The following is a 12,757-nucleotide window of genomic DNA, read 5'->3' on the forward strand; positions in this document are numbered from 1 at the left end:
ACATACTTTGACACACGGACACGGACGTTTGTCGTGTCATTTGGATAACACGCGTCGCACGGTACGGTACACGGGACGAGCGTCCTCGTAAGGACGCTCGATTTGCTGCGTTGTGTGTGTGTATGTGTGTATGGGCGTGTGCGTGCGTACGCGCGATTCGCGAAAGGGACGATGGATTACGTGCTAATAAAGGATATCCGGGCGGGCCAGAAGAACATCAACGTAGTGTTTATCGTTTTGGAGGTTAGCCACCCTACCATCACTAAAGAGAACCGCGAAGTTCGAACGTTCAAAGTGGCCGACAGCACCGCCTGCATGAACGTCTCCATCTGGGACGAGCCCGGACAGCTCCTCGTGCCGGGCGACATCGTACGGCTCACCAAGGGCTACGCGTCCGTCTGGCGGCAATGCCTGACCCTGTACTCGGGCAAGAACGGGGATATACAGAAGATAGGCGAGTTCTGCATGGTGATCAACGAGCAGGTCAACATGAGCGATCCGAATCCGATGTTGTCGCAGCAGTTGGTCAATCAGACCGGCTCGGGCCCGCCCGGCAGTAACGTCAACAACAGCATCACCAACAACGGCAACGCCAACAGTATCTCGGGTCAATCGGGACGACAGCCCTTGGTACACCGAGTCGTCGAGACGCGCGATATTCCAATTTTTTCTAACTTCTTTTTTTTTCGCACACTTGAAATTGTTATTAATTTTCGCTTCAAATTATATCCGTCGAGTTATTTCAATTTTCTTCTAGAATCCAAGTTTATTTTGTTCATCTAAACGAATTTTTTAATAATCTACATAATAAATTTAGTCATAGCTTTTTTTTCGATATCGCGAGAATATGGAACGCAATGTCTTATTTGATATTTCTATCATTTACAGATAAAAACATTTAGAAACGAACACTTGACGTGTTCTTTATTCGCATATATATTAAAGCCATTTAAATATATAAATGAATAACAGATAGCGATAATTTTACATTTATGTATATATGTATTTAAGAACGACTCGTCATTTCGATAATAATATGGAATCCAACGCATCCGGATTAAAAACAACGCGTGCAATTTCTGTTGCAGGCCATCCAAAGTAACACAACAACACCCAGTAGCGGAGCCGCGGCTAGTTCGACGACTGCGAAGAGCGGAAACGGCGGCAGCGGTAACGGGAGCAATGTCGGAAGCGGTAGCGGCAGTGGCGGCAGTTCCGGTTTACCCGGTGGCTCGGTGCGATATTCGTCGTCAGATTCGACGACAAAGTCGGCCTCGACGACCAAGAGCAATTCACGAGGTCGCGGCAGCTACAGAAACGGTAGTCGCAGCGACCGGAGATAACACACGAGAAGGAAGCGGCTAATCATATACGTGTAACGAACAAACGTGTGTGCGCGCGCGCGATAGATTTGCGCGTTTGTGTATAATATACTTTTTTTTTTAAACTTTGATTCTTGACGCGTCTTAAGTGAGAAGTATGTATTTTGAGATCTAGCGGCCAATTGTTGCACGTACTATTCCCGGGCTCGAGTACGCGAATGCGAGTATCATGCGAATATTGTCAGTGATCACCAACAATGATGGATATTCGATTCGTCTTTTGAGAAATTGTTTTCGAGTAATTCTATTGCGCATAGTTTCAAATATTGTGTGTGTGATTAAAGTCTTGCAAATTAAAAAAAAAAAATCTGTAAAAACTTTTATCCTTTTCTCTGTATATTTTGAAAATTTTTTAATTTTTCTTTTATTTAAAAGATATGTGATAATCTCAACAAATGTAAAAGTCTTAAAATCTTTGAAAATTTTGAAGATCTTGAACATACATATTAAAAATTTCATTTATGTGTATAATACAATAGAAATTATATATTATACTATATATATAAAACTCTGTAGAATGTGTAACATATTATATTTATAATGTATATTAATTAAAATATAAAAATAAATTAATGTTAAGGTTAATAGTTAGTTTTTAGTTACAAAATTGGTAAATATAATATATATCCATAAATGTAACATCTCAATGATCACCTTTTTCATTTTGAGATATATTTTGCGGAATGATATCCTGAATGATTCGCACTTTTCTCTATTTTTTATCTTTCTTGCTTTTATGTGATATTTATATACATACATATAAATTAATTAAAATTTATATTAAAAATTTTAATATTACGCGCGTATTTTTATTATTTCCATACGATATATATATTTTAAAAGATATATTATGATCTTTAAAAAAAAATTCTTCAAGACTTTTACCATTGTTAAGATTTTTATAACTTTTTATTGTTAAATCTTATAATATTCAGAATGATTCAAAACATGCTTGTTAGTTTATTGCTGCTTGTCAGTCGTTCTAATCTGTAAATAATAATTGGGAAGTATGTCTTACTTCTAAAGGAATTTTTTTTATGAACGAGCGAATTCTCAGCGACCATCTTTATCACGAGTGATGTTCTTAATTATAATGAAAACAGGTATGGCATCCTATGTCAGTAAAACGAGTAAAACATGTAATATATAGAGGAGTATTCTCTTCATTAACATCATAATTTAACATTATAATTTAAAACTTCGAGAAAAAATACATAATTATTGTATTTAACGTTTATTCAAAGAAAATTTAGATGAGATCGAAAACGATAACTTTAGATAAGATCTGAAGTTTATGGACTGAGCGATTTCTAGTCAGCTGCATGTGTTTACAGAAGAAAATATGTAAAGAGAGTCTCGGAGTCAATTGAGTTTTTTACATATTGCAGAAAAAATTCAAAGTGGTTTAACTTCGTGAAATTATTTTTACTAGTTTTTAGATATAGAATACCATTCTCTGTTATTTAATGTGTGTAATTAAAAAAACTACTCTCTTTTTTACACATATGTGTAGATTTTACGACCTATTGCGAATATTCATATTTGATTATGTTGAACGATGAGTTCATCTTGGCAACCTTGAATAATATTACCTATTATTAAAGTGGAGTAGTCCACAATCGAGACTGACAACATTAATGACATTATTACAATATGTAATAATAAAAATATCCTCTTTATATGGTGCAAATAAAAAAAATCTGAGACTAATGGAGAATGAATGAATTAGAAGACAAATTGGATTGAAATAAAAAAATTCATTTATTTATACACACAGATTTTCATTTATTCAGTCCATTAATTTTGATAAAATCCAATTATTTTGTCTCCCTTTTTCTCTATAAAATAAAAAAATTGCGTTTTTCGAAATCAACAGGCCCTCATCTCATCTTTGATAATAGTCGTACGTTTCTCATTTTACATTAGTGTATAATAAAAACTTCCCTAAATATTTATAGTATAAAATATTATTTCTAGATATATATATGTTCGTAAATATTTTTACCAAATAGTGTCGCGTTGTTGTACACATAAAAAATAAAAGAGGGAGAAAAGAACGATTTATACCGTTAGGTTTTCTCTCTCTCTCTCTCTCTCTCTCTTTCTCGCAATTACATCTTGATCAAAAAAATACCGCGAGCGGTCAAGCAAATTTGTATTAAAATTTGCAGCAGAATTTATTTCATACATAACTCACTTTATTTTTATGGCGTCGCAAGAAACTGCAAATCATTGCTACACGAAATCTTATCTTTGAAATATATATGATAATCGCAAGATTAATTTGTTTCCATTCTCAAACGACCGCAATTTTTTTTTATCGCTCAGCGTAGGTATATTTTATATATTTTGATAATTAGTCCGTTTTGCTACATGCGAGAATTTGCACGGTTTATTTTCTTCGAATTTTATTTCTGCACAAGTGATGACAAAAATTCTTTTCAATTAACACATTAATAATTTGCGCTTACGATTTTTTTAGTTGCAAATTTAACATCAAATTTTTTAATTCGTCGAAAAAAAAAATATTGTCGGTAATGAAAATATATTTGTAGGTGTAAAAAATATGATTTTTATTTCGATGATCTAAAATGCAAAGCAAATCGATTCACGGCGATATCGAATTTGCAACGTAATTCGCAGCTATTTTTTTTTTCTTTTTTTTACGATCTTATATATATGTATAGTAATTACAGATTACAGGTTAGCGTCAACGAACGTGTATACACGGTCGCGACAGGTCGACAGGTGATCAAAGAGAAATCGAAAACACAAGCATGTTTGCTTTGTCATTGCCAACCTGATAAGCGAACCATCCTCGCAGGCACATCCGTGGCAAAGCTCCTGATAAGATCTTTTCGAAGGGTTGATAGTGAGACACGGTGACAGTTGTGACATCACTTTTGCCTTCAGGTTATGTTCGCGCCGAATTACGTTAGTTTATGTTAAAGTCAAAGTGAGCGATTATATTTCCGATAATATTTCCTTTATCGTCGATTTCTTAATCATATTCTCAATTTTTCAATCTTTATTTTCAGGGAAGTAATGGTGATGTTGTGAGTGACATATGGATGCTTTTTTCGAATTTTTATACGAATGATATACGTATCAATTCCTGGAATATACTTGCGATGATTTATCAGTGATTTCCTTATGCATAAAGTTCCAGAAAGTGGTATGTTTTTCACGAATATATTACTTTTACGATTTACTGTTGCGTTTTTTATCGCATCTGGTATCGCGCAGAAATAACAGCACTATGTGTGCTCCATTTTGTAAAACGTTCAATTAAAATCATAGAAAAATGTTTAGAATAATAAATAAAAAATAAGAAGGAAAAAAATGGAAGAAAGTTCTTTTGAAGACAGCAGAAGAAAGTCTCTTCTCTGAAGACAATAAAAGCTAAATACATATCTTGAAATTATGATATACCAGCATTTTTATTGCATAGTTTTGTACAAAGATTATTTTTTTATTATAATATTATACTGTAAACAATAATTTGCACACAATAGTAGAAAAAGATATGTGATATATTTGTAGCTGTTACAAATTATTTATATACATTTTATATAAAGCTTGATAAGAGTTCCAAGAAATATGACTGAAAATTATATGGAGATAAAGATTTTTTATCTTTTTCTATTATTGACAATATATGTGAAATAAAACGAGACGAGTTATACAGGCTGTCCCATAATTCGCGGATCACTCGTGTGTAGGTAGAGCGGGTTAAACCGGAGTAAAAACGTCCTGTACCATTTCGCGATTTTCACAATAATTAATGAGATATCAATTAAAAAAGATCGCAAAATGGTACTTCTCTACTCGGTTTAATCCGTTCTATCTGCACATGACGGGTGATCCGCGAATTATGAGACATCCTGTATATTTTTGCATTGCTTTATTTCTTTGCTCTTTTTATTTATAATAAAAGTGCTGTCAATCATAAATTTCTAAATTTTTTCAGATTTTTTAAATTTAGGAAATATGACACGCTCGCACATAAAATATCAAATTGCTAGAGACGATGTAGATACATCAGAGTACTTACCGCAAAATGTACCAGATTTCCAAAATGTAACAAGCTCGGAACCCACATTTTGGAGGAAAGCATGCCACGTGTTTTTATTGATCTATGTTTACTTTGTTTTATCAATAGGCCTTACATTTTATAATCCATGGCTTTATAATACTTATGTGAGTAGTTACATACATAACAAATTAGTAATTTGGTTTTATCTCTCTCTATTATTATTATTATTATTTAGTTATAATAAAATTTTGCTTATATCACATTTAATTATCATAAAAAATCTTGTTTTATTAAAAACAAACTCTCTCTACATATTTACAAAAATATATAAGTTTACTATTAAGAATTTGCAATATCTTTAGGGATTCAATTTTCCACTTGGAGTAGTAGTTTGCCATTTGATTATAAAGTTTACATTGTCCGCATTAATAAGATGCATCAGAAGATATTTTACTGGCAGACGGATAAATCTACCATGGCAAAATATAATTTATTCAATAATGGTACCTGGTATAGCCAGTGGTGTCGATATTGGTTTATCCAATTGGGCACTTTCATTGATTTCAATATCTTTGTAGGTATAAATAATATTAGAACACCAATTATATATATATGTATATACAGTATAAGACATTTATTATTATTTATTATAGTTAAATTCCTTCCTAGGGTTACTATGACTAAATCAACTACCATTATATTTATTCTTGGATTTTCTCTACTTTTTAAACTGGAGAAAAAGGTATATATATATAAGGCTTATTTCTAATTAAAACATTACATATTTATTTATTAGGGCTCTCATACATTATCTTTTAACAGGCAAATAATAATTATTGTTTATTGTAGTCATGGTCTCTAGTAGGGATAGTGGTGATGATAGCAGGAGGATTAGCAATGTTCACTTATAAATCTACCCAATTTGGTGTTCTTGGATTTATATTGTGTCTCTTAGCATCGTTTGCGAGTGGTATTCGATGGACCATGACACAACTCATTATGCAAAAATCCAAACTCGGTCTCCACGATCCGATAGACATGATGTATTATATGCAACCTTGGATGCTATTACCCGCAATATTTGTAACTGTGTGGTTTGAAGGTAATTCGCAATATTTCGAATAACGGAATTTAATGAAATTTTATAATTGACCAAACAAATGAAAATTTTATAATTGGCCCACGACTCAAATCAATATCTCTGGACTACATTTGATATGATTTCACATTTTACATACACGACTTGATTTTAAATTTGATCATGCATTGATCAGCACACTTTTTTGAGGATAAGTGGACAAGGAGAAAGTAGAAAGAAACACGTCATCAATCTTTGCTAGATTTGCTACAGATCAATTTTTCACTTATATACATAGACCTTTCTTGTGACTATTATCATATCTTATCATATTAGAATCTGAATTTTATGTTTTGGCCAAAGAAGCATAAGTGAATGTCAAAACGTTCCAGATATTTTTTATTGTTGATACAATTTTGTCTTTTTAGAATAAATAAAATCCAATTATTGCTCATTGAAGTCTTTTTAATAATTTTATCTATTAAAATTTTATAATTAATTAGACATCATAGAAGTAATAGCAATAAAAAATTTTTTTTAGACTCTTAATTATTTAGTCATAATAAGCGTTGCATGTTTTATTATATAATTTACGGAATATTGAAAACATTAAATTAAATTTTAGGAAGTAGAATATACAATGGTATTAGAGTTACCGATTGGAGCGATATTAGTAGTATTTTATTAACTACAAGTGCTGTAATAGCAGGTGCCATTTTAGCATTTAGTATGGAAGTGATGGAATTTTTAGTTGTTACTTACACTTCTAGTCTGACATTGTCGATCTCGGGAGTATTTAAGGTAAATGGATTAATTGATTTTATTACTTTTTCTCATATTGCATGACATATCTTATATTTTATTCCCAGTGAAACACTGTGACAATTTTAATAAATTATAAAAAGACTATAATTCACAAACTAACATATTTTGTATATTTAGATATATAATTAACATAATATTTTTATGCAGGTTATCAAATTTTATATTGCATCTGTCATAAAATATTTTATATAAGTATATATAAGTTCCATTCAATCAATATTTTTCAATTCTTATATCTTTTCAATTTCTATGATTCTTTACAGGAAATATGTACATTAGTGCTAGCCTTTGCGTTGAAGGGTGACCAAATAACTGGCCTTAACTTTATAGGATTGTTAATGTGCCTTGGTGGTATCATGCTTCATGTTGTCCAGAAAGTGTTAGTCAATAGAAAGAAAGTGGTTGATAATTTGGAATTACAATCAAAAGTGATTAGCAACATTGCTAAACATGAAGAGGGAACTGATTCGAATGTACCATTATTGACAGAAAAATCAACGTCTCTAATGAATCTTCTTAATGCCGAATTTAGTTCAGATGAAGACGGTGATTTGAAGGAGGGTGATAACTCGAGCCAAATACTGTCAGATATTTTGCAACGCAGGGAACAGTGATACACCATGAATTTTTAGCTTTGATACGTGGAATTAATTTATCAAGAAAAGCATTCCAAAACAATATATGTTTATGACTTGCAGTATTTTATAATTTTGTAAGTTTTGCAGCCAATAATGGAGTGCTAACATCATTAATTTTACATCATAACTTTATGCCTTACGAATGGCGTAAAATATGACTAGAAACAAAACGCATTATAAGTCTTCTAAAGGATATCTTTGAGACGTTCTTTAAGATTTTTTTAGATGTTTGTGTATTGTGGAGATATATTGAAAGCATAAAAGACTTATTAGTAACATGTAATGTATGGGTAATATAAAATGTTATGTGAGAGGGATGGTCCGATCAATTTCAATGTATTATTGCATAAGCCTGATATATGAATATTCTAGAAAATTGCAAAGTACAAACATAGAAAGTATGAAATGGAACCTTGTCGTATATGTCATGTATCGATATTGAGATAAAAATGCCACTACCTGTGAAGAACATGATTATTAATGTTATTGTTATTATTATTATTATTATTTGAAATATTATAAACAAGAGCTTTGCATGCAAGTTATATATGATATATAAATCCTTTTAAATTATGTGACACTAGTTTTCTACTCTTAGGATATACTTCCCAATAAGACAACGATAATTCAATATTTGTGTATATATATAATCTTTTAATGATGAACGCACAATAAACTTAAATAAAGCATACTAATTGACACGTACATTAATATATAAAATTTAAATATATATAATTTATTTTAAATGATTATATATATATAATATTCTACTTATAATATTTATATAAAATACGATAATATATTACTGTTAATATATTAACTAATAATATATTACATGCACTATATTCAAGATGTTAACAGTAATGTATTTACTATACCAAAAAATTTAATAAAGTTATGTAATTTTCATATCAAGGATGGGTTTTATAATTTGATTAGAGCTTAATAAATATTTTACATTATATCATAATCTACAACAATATTAAGCATTATAAATATTGTATGCAGTAAAATTGTCAAAATAAGTTGTGATAAGCTAGAAAGTAATTTAGTCAAGTTCTTATAAAACCGATCAAGTGTTCGGAAAATGATTACCGAGAAGGTATCGAGTTAAAGTAATACACGCGATATGTAAAATAAGAAATAGAGTATGTGATATCGATCAGAATTATTACTGCATCAATTTTCTAAAATCGAAATAATATATAAATCGACAGTGATATAGGATCAGTTGGTAGTTCCTAAAATTTAGTCTGTAATCGCGCACATCTGAAGATTCTAAAGTGCAAAAATAAATCAAGATTATCTGTGTGTGTATATATCTATTCAAATATATATTTTGTAAAGAAGCATAAAGCTTTTCATTTGTGCATGGGTTCCAATTCTTTGAAGAGAGAATCCCTTAAAAAGCTATATTGAACATGAATACAACTCTCAATTTGCATATTACAGAGGAAAAGAGAAAGAAAAATATTAAATATGTAATAATAAATACATATATGTAATAATAAATAAATGTCCACAATATACAAACTATATGATACTTTCCTCTGTCTCTCTTTCTCTAAAAATTATTTTTAACAACTCGTTAAATTTTAAAGTTGCTCTAGGAAATATAGAGAAAGTAAAATACATAGCAAATATATTTTCTGTGTCAATATATTATGTTATATTTATTAATAATAATCAATAATAATAAATTTAATAATCAAATGGCGTAGACACAGATATATTAATAGATAATTTATTATTGTATTTTGGAATAGCCTTATTTTTCTATTGTCACAAAACCTTATTTCCAACGTATATTATGTCTCTTTAATAAATAATAATATATAATTATAAAAAAATTATATGTTACTCTCACAAGCAATTATTAATATTCTATAATCTAAAATCAAGAAATAGTCAATCAATAAAGTTAGGACAAGTAGAAATAGTCAAGACAAGATCACACCATGGTAAATTTTAAAAACTACAGATACATAATTTTTCGCCTCTTTGGGAATTTGCTCTATAATACTTAGTAATTATATTTAATATGGATATTTTTTTTAAATAAACCGCAAAAAATTACAGTATAGATACAATAATGTAGTTGGAGTGTTGTTCGATTAAAGAATATTGGATCAAATCCTATAATATAATAGAAAGTTTCAGTTATTTTGTGTGTATGTTATATATATATATATATATATATATATATAAGATCGTTTACATTATTCTACTATAAACTATACATTCATTGTATATGAATATAATGAAATTTTCTAATCATCTATTATAATAAGCAAGACAGTGTGATCACGTTCCCTAGTTCTAATAATTATTTTAATGCTGATTAATAAATAATAGTCAACTTTCATCCTTTATAAATTAAATAACAAACCTATCTTTTTTTTACTTATTTTGTTTTATTTGATTAGTTTTTTTAGATTTGGCTTCAATCCTGTGTTCCAATTTACGAATCAATCCATCTAATTCGTCCTGAGAGGAATAAAAATCAATTAATTGATATTTTATAGTTCTTGCATAATTAGAGAAAGAGAATATACTAATTAATTAAATATAGTAAGAGATGTTATACTTACTTCGTCATAGGTATACATTAGAGTGCAATGTTTCAAAATCTGCTTTTTATGATTGATTAATTGCAATGCATGTGGCAAACAGTAAACACTATCATCTTGCGAATTGTTCATCAATGAGACAAACAAATTGGCTCTACATGTCTCACATTCGAAATCGCCATCATCCTCTTTCACTCTTTTTCCTTTCTTCCCTTTTCCACTATCTGGCAGAGGCAATCTTTCTCTATTATTAAGACCCACATTTTCCAGTTGTTTACGATAATCTAACTCCTTCTCACGGATCTTGATTACGCTCGGCAATATCTAATTATATTAATATATTTAGTGCTCAATAATTTATATAATAATATTCGATTATTTTATGTTTTTTAAATTATAATCCTGTAATTATAATACAAATTTAATTTTACCTGTTTTAATATATCTATATGAGATCTGGTATCATTAATAATATTAAATAATAACCTCTCGAATGAAAAAATAGAGGGTTCACAACTGTCTTGTATGTCCTGAAACCATATCATGTTTCAATTTAAGTAACGAAATCATTACAAATTTCAGAGAGAAAAGGTTCTATACACATCGGCACATATACCTTGAATACTTGTTCGGCTGTTTCCAACCAGGATGGTTGTGCGAAATATACACTTTCGGATACAACGTAACCGGTGCATATACTCGACGTGAACGCTTTTGGAAATACAATTATGAACTGTCCCGGCTCTTGCACGGTCTTACATAACGGCACACCGTTACTGACTAACAATTCTGGTGGGACCATGGCAGTGTCGGAAGGCAACCATATAGTTTTATTTTTACAATATCGTGGTACCATCTTCGAGAGTGCCTCTCGGAAATTGTTGTTATGTTCGTCGGGTATCCCATACCAAATTTTTTTAGCACCTGTATGTAGATATTCTATCCATGGCAGACCATGTGGATCGCGATACCAACAACAAGCGCTAAACAACATACCCACGTGCAGCGTTGGCACGGTCACACCTAAAAATAAATGAGAGTTGCACGGCTTGTACGAAAATATTATCGTTGTATTATAAATTGCATACCCATTAACGGGCCCAAGGCTCTCAATACCGATCCGGCATTATTAGTGAGTACTTTGAGATTCCAGGAGTGTCTGGCGAACGGGCTATTTTTGGCAACGGAAAAGCCAAATCCACGACCGCTTGAATCGATGCTCGCCGCGTGTACACAGACGTGACGTTTCCTTTCGGCGACATGTTTCCAAAACGCACTCTCCACCTCGTCGGCTGAAGCACCTTCGGCTTCGTTTCCTCGTTGATTTTCGCCGAACCACATACGTTGTGTATTACGGGCGATTCGGTAAAAAGCGTTCAACGGCATGTTTCTTCCCTATATATATATATATATATGTAATTAGTATATATATATCAATTTAATTACCCTATATAACTGCGATAATAGTATAACAATATAATGTTTTTTGATTATTAACTAATAATTATGTTGCCAACATAGGATGCAGAATATGTCAAAAATAGTACACTCAATAAATTAATTTTTAGTGAAATAGTAAAAATTTAATGAAAGAATTGGTTTTCGGATTTATTTAAATTTCACAGACTTATTTAAAATTAAAGACTAAAAAGCATTAGCAAATTTACAGTTTCCAAAGAATGCACATTCAAGAGAATGATTTAACATCTATTTTGCAAAACAGGTGAAAGAATTATAATAATTATTAATGTCTCTTGTCATACCTTCACAATACATTCTTCAGTTTCATCAGAACTATCATCTTCTTCTTCCTCATCATTATCATTGGATGACGCTTCCTGCCTTTGCAAAGTTTTGCTTTCTTTTTTCATCCATTCAGCTTCAACCTCGTCAAACAATTTCTCGCGTTCCTCTGTGAAAACAAAAGCATATAATCTAAAAGCTTTAACAACATACTCTCTTTTAAAATGTAATTATTTATAATATGTGATATGTATACTTGGGGATAATGTATCATATGGCAATAAATATTTGCAGTAAATATCATCTAATTTGGTAACACGATCTTGTGCAGATTTAGGTATCTTCATACCATCTGCTACCTTTTGCCATTTTTTCTTTTCAATAACTTCTTTCAATCCACCCAAGTTTTGAACTGTTTGATACAAGTGAGGTAAATCAACTTCCATCCCACCAATCTAAAGGAATTAATTATATTGATAATTATA

The 12,757-nt window shown here is 30.7% G+C and overlaps 3 protein-coding genes across 5 annotated transcripts in view; 2 read left to right on the forward strand and 1 right to left on the reverse strand.

Annotated features, from left to right (window-relative positions):
• The first annotated feature begins 6 nt into the window (after nt 1-6).
• LOC115234702 (SOSS complex subunit B homolog) lies at nt 7-3,150 on the forward strand. The gene is made up of 2 exons (XM_029805992.1): nt 7-630; nt 1,089-3,150. Exons 1-2 carry the CDS (start codon nt 172-174, stop codon nt 1,341-1,343), a joined length of 714 nt encoding a protein of 237 aa, XP_029661852.1. The 5' UTR covers nt 7-171; the 3' UTR covers nt 1,344-3,150.
• Nucleotides 3,151-3,932: 782 nt separating this feature from the next.
• LOC115234700 (solute carrier family 35 member C2) lies at nt 3,933-9,308 on the forward strand. 3 transcript variants are annotated; one of them, XM_029805989.1, is made up of 8 exons: nt 3,933-4,338; nt 4,421-4,557; nt 5,353-5,582; nt 5,781-5,992; nt 6,088-6,160; nt 6,268-6,520; nt 7,122-7,297; nt 7,585-9,308. In XM_029805989.1, exons 2-8 carry the CDS (start codon nt 4,536-4,538, stop codon nt 7,933-7,935), a joined length of 1,317 nt encoding a protein of 438 aa, XP_029661849.1. In that variant the 5' UTR covers nt 3,933-4,338; nt 4,421-4,535; the 3' UTR covers nt 7,936-9,308. The 3 variants fall into 3 exon arrangements, with proteins under 3 accessions (XP_029661849.1, XP_029661851.1, XP_029661850.1); XM_029805991.1 differs by having other exon boundaries at nt 5,545-5,582; XM_029805990.1 differs by having other exon boundaries at nt 3,933-4,295.
• A 411-nt stretch (nt 9,309-9,719) lies between these two features.
• LOC115234699 (protein Jumonji) overlaps nt 9,720-12,757 on the reverse strand; it is an 8,926-nt gene continuing 5,888 nt past the window's right edge. Inside the window, exons 6-12 of the mRNA XM_029805988.1 lie at nt 12,529-12,727; nt 12,293-12,441; nt 11,618-11,924; nt 11,146-11,552; nt 10,961-11,059; nt 10,551-10,853; nt 9,720-10,446 (exon numbers count right to left, since the gene is read on the reverse strand). Coding sequence (XP_029661848.1) covers nt 10,360-10,446; nt 10,551-10,853; nt 10,961-11,059; nt 11,146-11,552; nt 11,618-11,924; nt 12,293-12,441; nt 12,529-12,727 — 1,551 coding nt within the window. The 3' untranslated portion in view covers nt 9,720-10,359. The remainder of the gene's footprint in view (nt 10,447-10,550; nt 10,854-10,960; nt 11,060-11,145; nt 11,553-11,617; nt 11,925-12,292; nt 12,442-12,528; nt 12,728-12,757) is intronic.

Source organism: Formica exsecta, unplaced genomic scaffold (genome assembly GCF_003651465.1).
Source record: "Formica exsecta isolate Colony F162 unplaced genomic scaffold, ASM365146v1 scaffold201, whole genome shotgun sequence".
Lineage (NCBI taxonomy): Eukaryota > Metazoa > Arthropoda > Insecta > Hymenoptera > Formicidae > Formica > Formica exsecta.

What these genes read in the sequence shown, in the direction of transcription:
- LOC115234702 (XM_029805992.1), top strand. Translation starts at nt 172, where the DNA reads ATGGATTACGTGCTAATAAAGGATATCCGGGCGGGCCAGAAGAACATC. An exon ending in AATCGGGACGACAGCCCTTG is followed by an intron (nt 631 to 1,088) that starts GTACACCGAGTC and finishes TTTCTGTTGCAG; the next exon opens with GCCATCCAAAGTAACACAAC.
- LOC115234700 (XM_029805989.1), top strand. Translation starts at nt 4,536, where the DNA reads ATGCATAAAGTTCCAGAAAGTG. An exon ending in TCATTGATTTCAATATCTTT is followed by an intron (nt 5,993 to 6,087) that starts GTAGGTATAAAT and finishes ATTCCTTCCTAG; the next exon opens with GGTTACTATGACTAAATCAA. An exon ending in TGTAACTGTGTGGTTTGAAG is followed by an intron (nt 6,521 to 7,121) that starts GTAATTCGCAAT and finishes ATTAAATTTTAG; the next exon opens with GAAGTAGAATATACAATGGT.